Below are 16,068 nucleotides of genomic sequence, written 5' to 3'. Positions count from 1 at the left end.
AATGACTGTATAAGATAGAACAAGCATAACACAGCCAATGGAAACGTGTTCAGAATTCATTGTTGACCTAATTGCCTAGTCATAAGTGAAATATCCTCGGAGCCATATCCCAGGCCAAATTAAGAGCCACTTTCTTTGTTTCCTCTTCATACCCACCGCCACCCCCTCTTGCCCCAGGGTGTTTCCTGTCTCTCTACAGTGTAGAGTCTTATTCCAAGTAGGACCGCAAAGATTGAGGCAAAAAGAGTTGATGAATTTCTGGTCTACAAAGAGGATGAATTTCTGGTCCCTAAATAAGATCCATAATTTGAGCCTTTTTAAATTTTTATTTTTAAATTTTTTTGGCTGGGCCCTGGCACTGTTGGTGGCGCCCACATCTGTGCAATGGGCCCACCCAGAATTTGAGCCTTGATTGTAGGAAGGCTGTAGGCGTTGCAGCCAGAAAGTCCTGGGTTTAAATCCCAGCATGACCTTGAATTCCCTCACAACCTTGAAAGTGCCATGTGACTTCTCTGAACCTCCATTTCCCATCTGTGAAATGGGCATGAAGCCTGCAGCATTGTTGCCAGGATTCAAGAGACAGTGACAAGGGCAGCGGATGAGTGCTTCCCTCCTGCCCTCTGCACATGGCGCCCCCAGGGAACTGCACCGGGCTCCTGCCGTGCTGCTCCAGGCTCACAGCCTCTCCTCAGGGACATGATGTTGGGGTGTTTTAACAGAGCACCATGTTCTCTTTTCGCTCTTGGCCACAGATGACGTCCGGTTGTTTGCCTTCGTGCGCTTCACCACCGGGGATGCCATGAGCAAGAGGTCCAAGTTTGCCCTCATCACGTGGATCGGTGAGAACGTCAGCGGGCTGCAGCGCGCCAAAACTGGGACGGACAAGACCCTGGTGAAGGAGGTCGTACAGGTACTGAGTTCCTCCAGAGTCTGGAGGTCACAGCTCACCAAGGGTCACCATCCTGCAAGGAGGGAGAGGGCTGGGTTGGACTCCTGGGTCTGTAGCTTAGCTGTGACTTGGGACAAGCCATGCTGTGTCTCTGCACCAGTAAAGCCATTGGTAAAATGTCAACAGAATTGTTTCAGGATGCTGGCTAGGAGGAGGTAACTGTGTTTGTGATCCCACCTATCCCATAACAGAAGCATGGCAGCTGGGCACCTGCCTCCGTGGGTGGGGCAAGTTGCTTGCTTCTAGAGACGGGGACTGGTGGGGGGACCAGAATAGCAGCCACTACCCAGTGGTGTCCTGACTGACTGTCGGCGGTGGTCGCATGGATCCCATGGGAGAATTCATTTGTGCCCTCTCTGAACAGTGCCTACTTTAAGTCTTTTCCATTCTGGCCATTAAAGAAAATGGACATTTTCAATGTCAGAAACTTCCAAGGTTGTTCACTTGGGGTACAAGTAACAGGATCATGTTGAGAAAAGAAAATCTGAACTCCAAAAAGGTAATCCTGGGGTAGGGTAGATGAGGGAGAGAGGTCTTTCCCTACTAAAGGGATCTCCATTTTGCAAAAGGATTTCTCACAACCCATGAAGTAGGGAATCTCTCCCTCTTACCGCACCTTTAAACTGTTGTTCAGGTGACCAGAAATAGTGTGTTACACGTCCCTTCAGCAGCTTGTCTGTTACAGAGGGCAGGGGTGGTACCACTGCCTGTCCTCCACCATGCACATTGTTTTAAAGATTCAAAGCAGTGTAATTGGTCCATGATAAAACAAACGTTTAAAAACAATGGACTCGGCTGGGTGCGGTGGCTCACGCCTGTAAATCACAGCACTTTGGAAGGCTGAGGTGGGAGGATTGCTTGGCTAAGGAGTCTGAGACCAACCTGGGCAATATAGTGAGACCCCATCTCTACAAAACGTAACAAAATAAAATGAGCCAGGCATGGTAGCACATGGCTATAGTCCCAGCTACTTGGGAGGCTGAGGTGGGAGGTTCGCTGGAACCCAGGAGGTCAAGGCTGCAGTGAGCTACGATCATACCACTGCACTCTAGCCTGGGCAACAGAGCGAGATCCTGTCTCAAAATAAATAAATACAAATAAAAATAATAGTCTAATGATGGAAGTGGGTGATAGCTAAAGACACAGGGTTTCTTTTTGAGGTGATGAAAATGCTCTAAAATTGACTATCATGGTGGTTGCACATATCTGTGAATATACCAAAAATCACCGAATTGTCAAAAACAAAAACAGCCTGGGCACAGTGACTCACACCTATCATCTCAGCACTTTGGGAGGCTAAGGTGGGAGGATTGCTTGCGTCCAAGAGTTCAAGACCAGCCTGGGCAACATAGTATTCATAATACTCCATCTCTACAAAAGAATAAAAAATTAGCCACGTGTGGTGGTGCATACCGGTAGTCCCAGCTATGTGGGAGGTGAGGTGGGAGGATCACTTGAGCCCAGGAGGTCGGGGCTGCGGGGAGCCAAGATCTCGCCACTGCACTCAGCCTGAGTGAGTGTAGTGAGACTGAGTGAGACCCTGTTGCAGAAAGAAAAACAAACAAAAAAATAGGCTATCTGCAATGTACTATGTTGAATTGGACCTTAGAACAGAAAAGCTGTTGAAATATAAATAAAGCTGGGAGTTTAATTAATTGTAATGTACCAGTGTTGACTTTTTCATTGTGACAAATGTACCACAGTAATGTAACATGTTAACAGTGGTGAAATATGTATGTGTGTGTGTTAAGAGGAAGGTAATATGGAAACTCGGTACTACCTCTTGCAACTTTTCTGTAACTCCAAAGCTCTTCTAAAATAAATTATTATTATTATTATTATTTTTATTTTTAAGAGAGACAGGGCCTCACTATATTGCCCGGGCTAGCCTCAAACTCCTGGGCTCAAGTGTTCCTACACCTCGGCCTCCGAAAGTGCTTGGATTAGAGGCCACCACGCCCAGCCCAAAATAAAACTTTTATTTAAAAAATAACAATATGGCCAGGTGTCAGAGCTCATGCCTGTAATCCCAGCACTTTGGGAGGCCAAGGCAGGCGGATCACGTAAGGTCGGCAGTTTGAGACCAGCTGGCCAACATGGCAAAACTCTGTCTGTACTAAAAATATAGAAATTAGCCGGGTGTGGCGGTGGGCACCTGTAATCCCACCTACTCAGGAGGATGAGGCAGGAGAAACTCTTGAAACCAGGAGGCGGAAGTTGCAGTGAGCCGAGATCTAGCCACTGCACTCCAGCCTGGGGGACAGAGCGAGTCTCCAAAAAATAAATAAATAAAAATAAAAAATAATGGTAGGACATAGTAGAGTCCTGTGGTCCCCCTGTCAGTTCCCGCTTTCGGACGTCCCTCCTGGCCACTCTCTGGACAGGCTCGCCTCCTGCCTTTCGGCTTTGCTGTGGTCCCAGCCTATAGGTCACACTCTCATCTGCAGCTGCTTTTTTTAAGGTTAATGTAATTTCATAAGTGATACGGCTGCACCACCTTTGTAATTCATGGTTTTCTGGTAGCAGAGTGTTCTGGTTCACAAGTGTACTGTCATGTACTAAATGTTCCCCTGTTCTTGGCCTCTTAAGTTGCTTCCAATTTTTATTTTTATAAAGAATGTTCCAACCAACATTTTAATACATGCAGCTCCTTTCTCTCTTCTGTTGAGTTATTCTTTAGAAAACAATCTCGAGAGGTGGGGTTCCGGAGTTAAGAGGCGAGATAATCATTTTTAAAAGGTATGGGCGTCAGATTGGCTTTGAGCAGTGCTAGCACTGTGCCTGGGACCGAGGAAATGCTGACAAAGGCCATTTGTTTCACATGTAGTCAGCGTTCCTAGTTGACACTGCTGTCTGCACCCTGTCTGGCCCAGGAGACAGGGCCTTGTTTCGGAAAACCACTTATTCAACCCTACAGGCTATTTTTCTCCAGGCCAGTTGGGTTTTAATGGTTAACTAGCTTCCAGGGGTCTTCCGAGTGGCAGCAGGATGGAAAATGAAAAAGAAGTCTTGTTCTGTGGCCAAAGGTCTCCTGCTGAATTCCGTCCGCCGTGCTTGGCCCACTCCTGGACGTCGCCGGGAGGAAAGGGAGCAGAGGGAGGGGGCGCTCGCCAGGATGTGTACACGGGGCACCACATTGCAGATCTTGTGATTCCCTTTTGTGGTAAAATACAGGCCAGGTGTGGTGGCTCATGCCTGTAATCCCAGCACCTTGGGAGACCAAGGCAGCCGGATCACCTGAGGTCAGGAGTTCGAGACCAGCCTGGCCAACATGCCAACACGATGAAACCCCATCTCTACTAAAAATACCAAAAAAGTAGCCAGGCGTGGTGGCGCGTGGCCTGTAGTCCCAGCTACTCGGGAGGCTGAGGCAGGAGAATTGCTTGAACCCAGGAGATCACGTCAGGAGATTGAGCCGAGATCACAGCAAGACTCTGTCTAAAATAAATTAAATAAATAAATAATACAAAATTGTAAAATACAATAACATAAAGTTTACCATTGTAGCCATTTGAAAGTACAGTTCAGCTACATTAAACAGAGTAACAATGTTGTGTAGCCGTCACCGCAGTCTAGTTCCAGAACTTTCTCATCACCCCCAAAGGAAGCCTCATACCCACTAAGGCAGTCTGCAGAGTTTCTTTCCTCTCTAGAACTCTTTTCAGTTTGGGTAGGTGCGCCGGTGATTGAGGGGGATTGGAGGAAATTAATTCCCTGCTGGGAACCTTTAGGTGGGAGTCGTGGTGATAATTCATATGTTTGCAAGCTCAAGGAAGTTGAAGCACATAGAGGAATTGCTTGGCTCTTGGTAGTGGGAAGTACAGGGGTTTCGGCTTTAGGTGTGGCTAGATCGAGGGCTCACGCAGTATTTTCATCTCATCTCTCAGTTCTGTTTTTCTCTGGGGTTGGCAGCAGGCAGCCTCCGCACAGCCAAAGAAACGGTCCATGCTATGGTGGTCCCTCTGGGTCAGGATCGCAGAAGAGAGGCCTCTTTCCTCAGTGTCCGTCAATCTCTTAAGAGGACCGTGATTGGCCCAGCTTGGGTCACATGCACACCCCGTTGGGCAGGGAGGCGGGGTTTCATGATTGGCAGCTCCAGCGTGATCCCAGTTGTTAAAGAAAGGGATGCTGGTGAATGAAGAAGCGCAGATGTGCACTGCAGTGGGGGAGCTGGAATACTGTCCTGAACTACAGATGTAGGCTCATATTTTGACCATTATCATTTGCATTTTCCACCTCTCCACTTAAAAATGTTAATTATCTGAAGCTGCTACGAGACCTTACATTTATGCTGCAGTTGCAAATATAGCCATTTAGGTTACAAAGGGTCCATTCTGCTGGTATAATGCTATCTTTCCACAGCCGCTAAAACCATGCAGAGACTGGCATGCCTATCAGCTTCCCCTCTGCTTCACGGGGATTCAGAGCAGATGTTCTCTAAGGGACCTTCCAGATGGGCCCATTCTGGGTGCCATGTCTTGGGGACCAGGTCACTTCCCTGGCTGCCTTTTTGCCATCATTTCCACGTGAAGAAGAAGTAGATTGGCTTTTAGTTTAAGATTACTCTATTAATAAACCCTTGACTTTGATTGTAATAAAGTAATGCACATGTGTTCTTGTGCTTTGTGTGAAACGCGGAGGGTGTAAATTAATTGCACGGTCATTGACGTGGAGGAACTTGAATCCAGGGGGGCGATTTTTTTTTTTTTTTTTTTGAGACAATCTCACTCTGTCACCCAGTCTGGAGTACAGTGGCACAATCTCAGCTCACTGCAGCCTCTGCCTCCCATGCTTAAGCAATTCTGGTGCTTCAGCCTCTCCAGAAGCTGGGGATTACAGGTGTGTGTCACCACACCCAGCTAATTTAGTGGAGGGATCTGTATGTCACTAACCACCTGCCTGACCGTGGGCAAGTCTCTCCCTCCCTGGGCCTCAGTGTCCTCATTTGTAAAATGAAAAATTGGATGAGTTGACTTGCTGTGTCATATTCTATTTTGGCGTATTCTGGAAATTTTTCTTTTCTTTTGTTTTAATGGAGTAATTGGTTTATGAAGGCATTTTACCTTTAAATGAACCTTCTTTTACTTTGCCAAGGGGGATGGTGTAGTACAGTGGACTTTGGAGCCACACGACGTGGGTTCAAATTTCAGCTCCATCACTCACTGTGTGGCCTTGGACACATGGCTTACCCTCTCTGGGCTCAGTCACCTGATGTATAAAATAAGGGTAATATAGTGCCTGCCATGTAGGGTTGTGGTGGGGATTAAATGAGCAAATACAGGGAAAGTGCTTAGAACAATGTCTTAATTTCTGGGACCTGGAAGTAGTAGCTGTTATTTCCAGTTTTCTGTTTAGACAACCCCGTGATGCACAGTTCAGGCAAGAAATGTTTCTACACTGTAGATTATTTCCTTAGGAGATGCTGGATACAGATGCTGAGCTCCAGGACACAGGGCATGAATCTTGTTGTTCACCGATATTGCCAGCCATCAGCCATACAGGAACGGTTTGGCCTCACCCACACTTGCCAGCGCTGACCTCAAAAAGTTCATACTTCACCTGTGGCCGGCACACAGGTGCATCAGCATATGGGGAAACTGAGGGTGCTAGGACCTGCCCTAAACTCACAGTTAACGAGTGACAGAGCTGGGGCTAGAGCCTGGAAGAATTAAGAGTGAAGTTCGACTCTGATCCTCTTTAGTCTGTATTCAGAGCCTGAGAAACTGAGAGGCGTCTGTGGCTGGGGGAAAACAAGACAAAACAAGACAAATGCCAGCAAGGCCACGGGGCAGCAGGGGCTGCCAGGCTAGCCGGGTGGGGCGATTGAGAGTCCGGGGAATGCGCTGAACGCACAGCACACACGGCTGGCTGGCCACAGCTGTTGTCTGCCACACAGAAGTACCCGGCTGGTGCCCAGGACAGAACCTCGGTCCTATTGTTCTCGTGTCTCTGCAGGATTGTGGGGACAATGCAGTGACCACTGGTAGTGACCTGCGATGTACCAGGGCCAGGCTCTCTTGATTTAGAGCCATGCTTGGTCAATGCTGCATCATGCTTGTCTTGCAGGATGGGTTCATTCACTTGATCCTTTTATTTATTCTTTAATGTAATATGAACTTTCACGGAGCCAGGAATCCAGAGGGCGTGCAGCTCAGCTTTCAGGAACAGAGGACAACAGAGGTTGCTGCCTCCAAGGAGAAGTGGAGGTGGGAAGGATGGACGTGCCAGGGATGGTGTGAACTAGCCAACTGGAGTCTATTCTGATGGCTTCTGAGCCCTGGGAGTAACCAGGCTTAGTGGCTATAATCCCAACACTTTGGGAGACCAAGGCAGGAGGATTGCTTGAGCCCAGGAGTTGGAGACCAGCCTGGTCAACATAGTGGGACCTCGTCTCTACTAAAAACAAAAAAAAATTAGCTGAGGCATGGTGTCCTATGCCTGTAGTCCCAGCTACTCAGGAGTCTGAGGTGGGAGGATCGCTTGAGCCCAGGAGTTGGAGGCTGCAGTGAGCTGTGCTGGTGTCATTGCATTCCAGCCTGGGTGACAGAGGAAAACCCTTTCTCAAAAATAAGTAAATAAATAAATAAAAATAAACCCCAGGGGCAGGATCGGCTTAATTTCTGGGACCAGATTTACCCACCCCTCCCCTCTGAGGGCCTCTCTTGGTTACCAATGTGGCAATAATATGAATAACAATAGTTTTATTGTGGCCCTACTATGTGTCTGACGCTCTCTGAAGGACTTTCCGTATATTAAATCATTTGTCCTTCACGAGGCCAGGTCTGCCACTTGCCATGTTTTATAGATGAGGAGCTTGGGATCCGAGGAAGCTGAGTATCTTGCTCAAGGTCCGGGTGCTTGGACATGGCAAAGCTATGCCTGGAATCCAGGCTGTGGGCTCAGAGCCCCGACACGGCCACTTCACCACACCGCACATTTCCCAAGCCTTCTGGCACCAGGGAAGAGGTTCGAAGGCCGCAAGCAGGGCTGGACACTCCTTTTGTAGACTCGTGTTGCACATGAAATTAGTTTTTAAATTTCCTGATTCTCAATCTTCCTTGATGGTGGAAACTTTAAACTGGAACGTGAACTTTGTTGCTCTGTGCTTACTTTAAAAAAATGCTGCTGTGTGAAATGGAGAAAGTTATGGCATGTAGGGGAGTGAGACTCAAGTTGATATTCTGGCTCCATCAGCTCACAGGTGTAGGACTTTGGGCAGGTATTTATCACTAGAATTTCTGTGTTTTCGCTTAGGAAAAAGAGAATGTAAAATTTCACAGAGTGGTTGGAATGATTAAAGAAAAGCAGTGGGTGTGAAAAGGGCTTCTCCATTTTGATGCCTGGTGAACTATTCATCCTTCAAAACCCTGATTTCTTACCCCATTCTCCTACCAGCCTCAATCAGAATTAATTGTGCCTGTATCTGTATCTACTATGGTCTAGATAGCATTATAATTAAGGAATTATAATTAAGTAACTAACAAGGACATAATCTCCTAAAAGGCAGAAGCCATGGCTGCTTTGTGATCGTACTCCTAGTGCTGGAAGATTACTGTGTGCTAGTACATAACAAGGGCTAAGAAATGAAGAAATGAGGCCAGGCACCGTGGCTCATGCCTGTAATCCTAGCACTTTTTGAGGCTGGAGCAGGTGGATTGCTTGAGCTCAGGAGCTTGAAACCAGCCTGGGCAACATAGTGAGACTGCATCTCTATTTTAAAATAATTTTTAAAAATTAAGAAATGGGCTGGGCGCAGTGGCTCATGCCTGTAATCCCAGTACTTTGGGAGGCTGAGGTGGGTGGATCACTTGAGGTCAGGGGTTCGCGACCAACCTGGCTAACATAGTAAAACCCCGTCTCTACTAAAAATACAAAAATTAGCTGGATATGGTGGCATGTGCCTGTAATCCCAGCTACCAGCTACTTGGGAGGCTGAGGCACGAGAATCCCTTGAACCCAGGAGGCAGAGGTTGCAGTGAGCCAAGATTGCACCATTGTACTCCAGCCTGGGCAAACAGAGCAAGACTCCGTCTCAAAAAAAAAAAAAAAAAAAAAAGAAGAAGAAAGGAATCTGCTCATGTAGGCTCTTTGTGTATTACCAGGACAGAAGCTTATAAATGCTCAGTAACTGTTCTCTGCATTAAATTAAATTGTGGAAGCTAATTACACTCAGGGGACTTGGGGCTAGGTTGAAATTTCCAAATCTCTGCTTCTGTTTCAATAGAAAGCAGGAGGCTGAGTGCGGTGGCTCATGCCTGTAATCCCAGCCCTTTGGGTGGCCAAGGCGGGTAGATCGCCTGAGGTCAGGAGTTCGAGACCAGCCAGGCCAACAAGGGGAAACCTCATCTCTACTAAAAATACAAAAATTAGGCTGGGCATAGTGGCACACACCTGTAATCCCAGCTACTCAGGAGGCTGAGGCAGGAGAATCGCTTGAACCCAGGAGGAAGAGGTTGGAGTGAGCCAAGATTGTGCCACCTGCACTGCAGCCTGGGCGACAGAGTGATACTCCATCTCACCATCGACAACAAAAAATTAGAGAAAGCAGGAGTGAGAGCTGACTGGGGCAGCCGGGAGAAGCTACAACCCTCCATGGGATGAGATTTACAAGGCTGCTGCTCCCCCTTGCAAAGAATGAGTTACCACTTAGCACTCTGTGGACCATCCATAGACTGTTCGCTGCCTTCAAAGGGTTTCAGCTGTTTATTTCTATGTGGAGTGTTTACGCTTCCTTAAGCCAGTGGTTCATGGAAGGACTGTATTTGCATAACCAGAAGGGCCTTTTTGGCTTGATGCATTTCACCTGGGCCTGGGCTCAGGCCGGGGGCACTTCTTGTTGCTCATGTCATACATACATACATACATACATACATACATACATACATATATTTGTTTGTTTGTTTGTTTTTAGATGGAATCTCACTCTGTTGCGAGGCTGGAGTGCAGTGGCGACATCTTGGCTCACTGCAGCCTCCGCCTCCTGGGTTCAAGCAGTTCTCCTGCCTCAGCCTCTCAAGTAGCTGGGACCACAGGTGCCTGCCACCACGCCCAGCCTAATTTTTGTATTTTTAGTAGAGATGGGGTTTCACCATGTTGGCCAGTCTGGTCTCAAACTGACCTCAGGTGATCTGCCCGCCTCAGCCTCCCAAAGTGCTGGCATTACAGGCGTGAGCCACTGCGCCCAGCCTCATGTCATATATTTTTAAAACACAAATTGCACAATTGAAAAATGAAAAGCTCCCATGCAGCCTGTGAATGGTGGGATCAGGTATCGTATACGGAGGGCCAGGCTTACTCATCCATGAGCCAGGGGCTATACTGACCCCAATATACAGATAAGGAAACTGAGGCTTAAAGAGGACTAGTTCTTGAGCCAAGATGAGTGTTCAGGCGGAAGCCAGATGGTGGGGGACTGGAGGCCACTTTAAATGTAGGGCTTTTATAATGGGAGGGCAGTGAGGAGCCCTGGGAAGATCTGAAACTCAAGAGCGATGTGTCTGCTTTGTGGATCTTTTACTAAAGAGGTTAAAAGCCCTTAGGGGAGCTGAAGTGGGAGGATTGCTTGAGCCCAGGAGTTCCACACCAGCCTGGGCAATATAGTGAGACCCTGCCTCTTCAAAAAAATATTAAAAAATTAGCCGAGCATGTTGGTATGTACCTATAGTCCAAGCTACTCGGGAGGCTGAGCCCAGGAGGTCAAGGATGCAGTGAGCTATGATCACACCACTGTGAGGATGCAGTGGCACTCCAGCGTGGGCGACAGAGCAAGACTTTGTCTCAAAAAAAAAAGTCTTAGAGGAAAAAACAGTCTCCTAGGAGAAAGAAGGAGATCCCTGCACCCTAGGTTTGGCCTGGCATGTAAATGAAGCCACCTTAATAAGCAAAGAATTCTGCCCAGTGGGCTGTGACCTGGCTGCCCTCCACCAAACTCCAGACCAGTGCCAGCCCTTTGCCAGCCTGCCCTAGCCTGATACCTGCCCCAGGCACCTGCTGGCCTCCGGACGCTCTGGTGTAGTGATTCCCGACACAGTCGCTAGCACGGTATACAGTCGCTGTGCCATGAGGATGCAGCATTCGAACGTGTACAGGTCTTAACCTGAAGAAATGAATCTGGAGAGCTCTTTGTGTGTGAAGTGCATGTTTCCCAGCCTTCAAGAAAGGCCGAAGGCTCACCGCACTCTAAATCTTACCCTGTGTACAAGTGTCTTTCCTCCCCATCTTCTCTTACCCTTCCCTGGACCCCTGCACGCTTTTGTCCACCTCTTGTTATTCTTTGTTCCCAGACATCTTGCCTCGTGAGATTCCCTTATGAAACAAGCACACACGCTTAGTCTTTGCCCCGTGGTGGTTTTATTCTAAGTCGCTGTGGTTTGCCGAAAGGGTTCTGACAAAATGCAGGAGCTAAGTGATCAGCCACTACCCCCCACCTCACACAGAGGGGTCTGCCCCTTCCCGTGGAGCCCTTGCCACAGCCTTTAGCAGAGCAGAGATACAGCCTGTGTCCTTTCTCTTGACATTTCATAAGTGATTTTTGTTTTTATAATTTTTTTTTTGAGATGGCATTTTGTTCTTGTCACCCAGGCTGGAGTGCAGTGGCACGATCTCGGCTCATGGCTACCTCTGCCTCCTGGTTCAAGTGATTCTCCTGCCTCAGCCTCTCAAGTAGCTGGGACTACAGGTGTATGGCAACACATCCAGCTAATTTGGTATTTTTAATAGAGATGCCATGTTGGCCAGACTGGTCGCGAATTCCTGACCTTGGGTGATCCGCCTGCCTGGGCCTCCCAAAGTGCTGGGATTACAGGCATGATCCACTGTGCCCAGCCTGTTTTTATTATTGTAATGGCCAAATATTATTTTGTAAGTGGATGTAGTACAACATATGTAAGTCTGTGATACCCATTTTGTGTGTGTGCACACCTCTGTATGGTGGTGTGTGTGCATGCCTGTGTGTGGGAGTGGATGTGTGTGTGCCTGTGTGTATATATGTGTATGTGTGTGCACTCCTGTGTATGAGTGTGGATGTGTGTGGATGCATGTGTATATGTATGTATGCATGCTTGGATGTGCATGTGTGTGCATACCTGTGTGCACCTGTGTATGCATGCATGTGTCTGTGTGCACCTGTGCGTGCATGCATGTATCTGTGCGTGTGCACCTGTGCGGGCATGCATGTGTCTGTGCGTGTGCACCTGTGCGGGCATGCATGTGTCTGTGCGTGTGCACCTGTGCGTGCATGCATGTGTCTGTGCGTGTGCACCTGTGCGTGCATGCATGTGTCTGTGTGTGTGCACCTGTGTGTGCATGCATGTGTCTGTGTGTATGCATGCATGTGTCTGTGTATGCATGCCTGCATGTGCATGTGTGTGTGCATACCTGTGTTTCTATGCACCTGTGTGTGTATATGTTTGTGTGGACACATCCCTGTGTGTCTGTGTGTGTATGTCTGCGCATGCCTGTATGTGCATGTGCATGTATGTGTGTGAGAGGGTGTGTGCATGCCTGTGTGTGTGTGCACCTGTGTGGGTACATTCCTGTGTGTGTGTGCACTTGTGTAGGTGCATGCCTGTGTGTGTGTGCACTTGTGTGGGTGCATGCCTGTGTGTGTGTGCACTTGTGTAGGTGCATGCCTCTGTGTGTGTGTATGCTTGCGTGTGTGTGTGTTGCTGTGTGCATATCTGTTTGTGTGTGTGCATGCCTGTGTGTGTCTGTTCCTCCACCTGGTGGGTTCCCTGGCGTGGAGTGAATCCTGTGATCTGCTGGCTACTTCACTTCCCTTGTCCTCAATTTTCTCATCTGAAAAATGTGTATGATAATATCTCACTCGTGGAATTGTGAAAATTCAATAAGATACCATGTATAATAAGTGCCTGGCGTATATGAAGTGTTACGTAGATAGTATTTACTTATTTATCCAACTTTTGCTGAAAAATGGAAACAGCCTGGTATTTACTGGCAATGAACATCTTTGAGTATGTATGTTGTTATTTTTAAAAAATTCTGTTATTTCTTTGGGAAAAATCCCCAAACATGGATGTGGCTGAGGAACAAGAAATGCTGGGCACAGTTTTGGTGGGGCAGAAGTTGAAGATCTGAACCTGGATTTAATCTGTAGCTTGTCAACTGATCAATAAGCCTGGGCTATTTGGAGCTCCGGGTTAAGGGGGATTCTGAGGTTAAGCCTGGACTCGGTGGGGAAAGTGCCATGATTAATTTGTGATGTCTGCTGTGGACACTGGAGAGAGGAGAGTGTGTTTCCCACATGCTTTCCATGCCTGGTCTAGATGAAGCCGTAGTTAGAAATTAGGCAAGGTGCGTTTGGGGCTTCTGTAAATCTCTGTGGTCAGGAAAGCCGAGCTTTAGACTCCAGGCAGTTGCCCAAATGCTGAAGAGGTCGGGGGCCCTGTTGGGGTCACAGATCCAGGCATAGGAACAGCCACCCTTATTTGGTTTTGGCCAGAACACTCACAGCGTGCTTCTAGGACGTCACAGTGTGCTTCTAGGATGCCATGCCTTCCATCTTCATTAGATGGTTACCCTGTGTCCACCGGAAATACAGCCGTGTGCCTCTGTCTTGGCTTTTGTTCCCCAACTACGGCAGGGTTGCGTCACTCCTGAGCTACGAGGGTTTGACACGGGTGTCTTTGTTCCTGAATCTGTCAAACCCTAGCCCGTGCCATTTTGATCTGTTAGTTTTTCCCTTTATCTATAATGACTCATGCCTATTATAAGAACCTGTTCCAGCCAGGCATGGTGGCTGATGCTTGTAATCCCAGCACTTTGGGAGACTGAGGCAGGCGGATCACCTGAGGTCAGGAGTTCAAGACCAGCCTGGCCAACATGGTGAAACCCTGTCTCTGCTAAAAATACAAAAATTAGCTGGGTGTGGTGGCGCATGTCTGTAGTCCCAGCTACTTGGGAGACTGTGGCAGGACAATTGCTTGAACCTAGGAGGCAGAGGTTGCAGTGAGCCAAGATGGTACCACTGTACTCCAGACTGGGCAACGGAGCAAGACTCTGTCTCAAGAAACCAAAACCAAAACAAAACATACAAACAAAAAAGAACCCATTCCTTTTGAGTAAATTATACCTTGCTGGTAGAATTTTTAAAACCTCGGTCTTTCAAGCACTTTGAATAGTTGTGGGAGGGAGATGTAGGGGCCTCGGTGGGGTTGGCAGCGGGTGCCCAGTGGGTTTCATAGCTGTGCGTTTTCATTTGGCTCCTGTTCCTTGGAGAGTGCCTTGTCTCCTAGCAAGATGCAGGGTGCTGGGGACTGTGGCTGTGTTTCTTCAGCAGTTCACGGTCTTTGGTTTATTAGTCATCGTCACCCACTTGTGGAAAAGACACATTCATGTGTCCAGCACATGTCTTGTCTATCCCCGGCCCCATCTTATGCCTGTGGGAGGGGAGATTCTAGTCCCCACACCTCGTTGCGAGGGTTTGGGACGGACCTGAAGCCAGCATGCAGCCTTCATTGGGAGAGCCATGCTCTGATCCCAAAGCTGACTTTTCCGTGCCAGGTTTCCCCATTGCCCTAGGATCTCGTGTCCCTGGTGGAACTTCGTTCCGTGTCTATGCGCTGTGGAGGCTTTGGTGTAGGATCCCTGGATGACTGGTGGGGAAAGGCTGGGGAACCCTGTTGTCCAGCCTTCCTCTTTCACAGAGGTGGAAACCAGGGCCCAGAGCCATTAAATACTGCCTTCCGGGCATTTCAGAGCCTGCTGCTTCTATTTTTCTATTCTCAGTCTGTCAGAGAGACCAGTAAGTACCAGAATTTTGACTTCCCAGAGCCTAGGAGAGTGTATGGCATATGACAGGTGTTTACTAACGTGTGTTCTTGGGAAGAACAAATTGTGTCGCTTTCATTGTCTTTCAATACAATGAAGATCAGTTCCTCTCCTGGGCCCCACTTCATAGAAATATGCATTCCTGACTTCACAAATGGAACTGCCCAAGAATCCCCACTCATGTTTTCTCCCCGGAGCTTCCCCTGCACCCACATTCTCTGCATTGGTTAGGAATATCCTCATAGGCCAAACACTCCTGAGTAGCAGACCCTACACTTGTACCCCAACAGGCCTCCTTGTTCCCTGAAGCTAACCCTGGGCCTGGCTTTGGGGTTTGCAGCCGGATTTGTCATCTTCTCTCTGCCAGTTTCACTGACTTGGTTATTCCAAGGAATTCCTGGGACTTCCCTTTGTTAAAAAATAAACGTTAGGAATGAGAAGAGGAACTAGCTACTGCCTGTGTCTTCATTCTGAGTGGCTGAGGGAACTTCATTAAATCTCAAATTCCCCTAACGATCCTGAGAATGAAGGTGAACCCACAGTCCTGTAGAACATTCTCTCTGACTGTTGAGCACTCCGCTTTGTACCAGGCATTCTCATCAAGTGTGCAAGCCCCTTTTATGCTCATACAACCCTCACAACAGCCCTAGGATGTGCAACTGCTGTTGTCCCCATTTGCAGATGAGGAGTCTCAGGCTCAGGGAGGTTGAGTCCCCAGGGAGGCTCAGGCCACTGGAGATGCCTGTGGACAATGGTGCCTGTTTGTATTTGGCCCGGACCTACTCCCAGCATGCTGGGGTTTAAACCCGGGCAGTTGGGAGCCATTAAAAAATGAAAAGGGGTCAGGTGTGGTGGCTCATGCCTGTGATCCCAGCACTTTGGGAGGCCGAGGCGGGGAGATCACTTGAGGCCAGGAGTTCGAGACCAGTCTGGCCAACATGATGAAACCCTGTCTCTAATAAAAATATAAAAATGAGCCAGCCGTGGTGGTACGTGCCTGTAATCCCAGCTACTTCAGAAGCTGAGGCAGGAGAATTGCTTGAACCTGGAAGTGGAGGTTGTGGTGAGCTGAGATCGCCCCACTGCACTCCAGTCTGGGCGACAGAGCGAGACTCCATCTCAAAAAATGAAAATAAATTTAAAAAAAATAAGGGTGGGCTGGGCATGGTGGCTCATGCCTGTAATCCCAGCAATTTGGGAGGCTGAGGTGAGTGGATCACCTGAGGTCAGGAGTTCAAGACCAGCCTGGCCAACATGGTGAAACCCCGTCTCTACTAAAAATACAAAAATTAGCCAGGCGTGGTGGTGGGCACCTGTGATTCCAGCTACTC

General features: G+C 48.2%; 1 protein-coding gene across 1 annotated transcript in view; it reads left to right on the top strand.

Annotated features, from left to right (window-relative positions):
- COTL1 (coactosin like F-actin binding protein 1) overlaps window positions 1-16,068 on the top strand; it is a 52,495-nt gene that overhangs the window by 26,813 nt on the left and 9,614 nt on the right. The window contains exon 3 of the mRNA XM_024233379.3: window positions 753-910. Within this exon, the coding sequence (XP_024089147.2) occupies window positions 753-910 (158 nt within the window). The remainder of the gene's footprint in view (window positions 1-752; window positions 911-16,068) is intronic.

Source organism: Pongo abelii, chromosome 18 (genome assembly GCF_028885655.2).
Source record: "Pongo abelii isolate AG06213 chromosome 18, NHGRI_mPonAbe1-v2.0_pri, whole genome shotgun sequence".
In the NCBI taxonomy this organism is placed as follows: Eukaryota; Metazoa; Chordata; class Mammalia; order Primates; family Hominidae; genus Pongo; species Pongo abelii.
The sequence above is the reverse complement of the archived record's forward strand: the minus strand, read 5'-3'. Positions and strand labels throughout refer to the sequence as shown.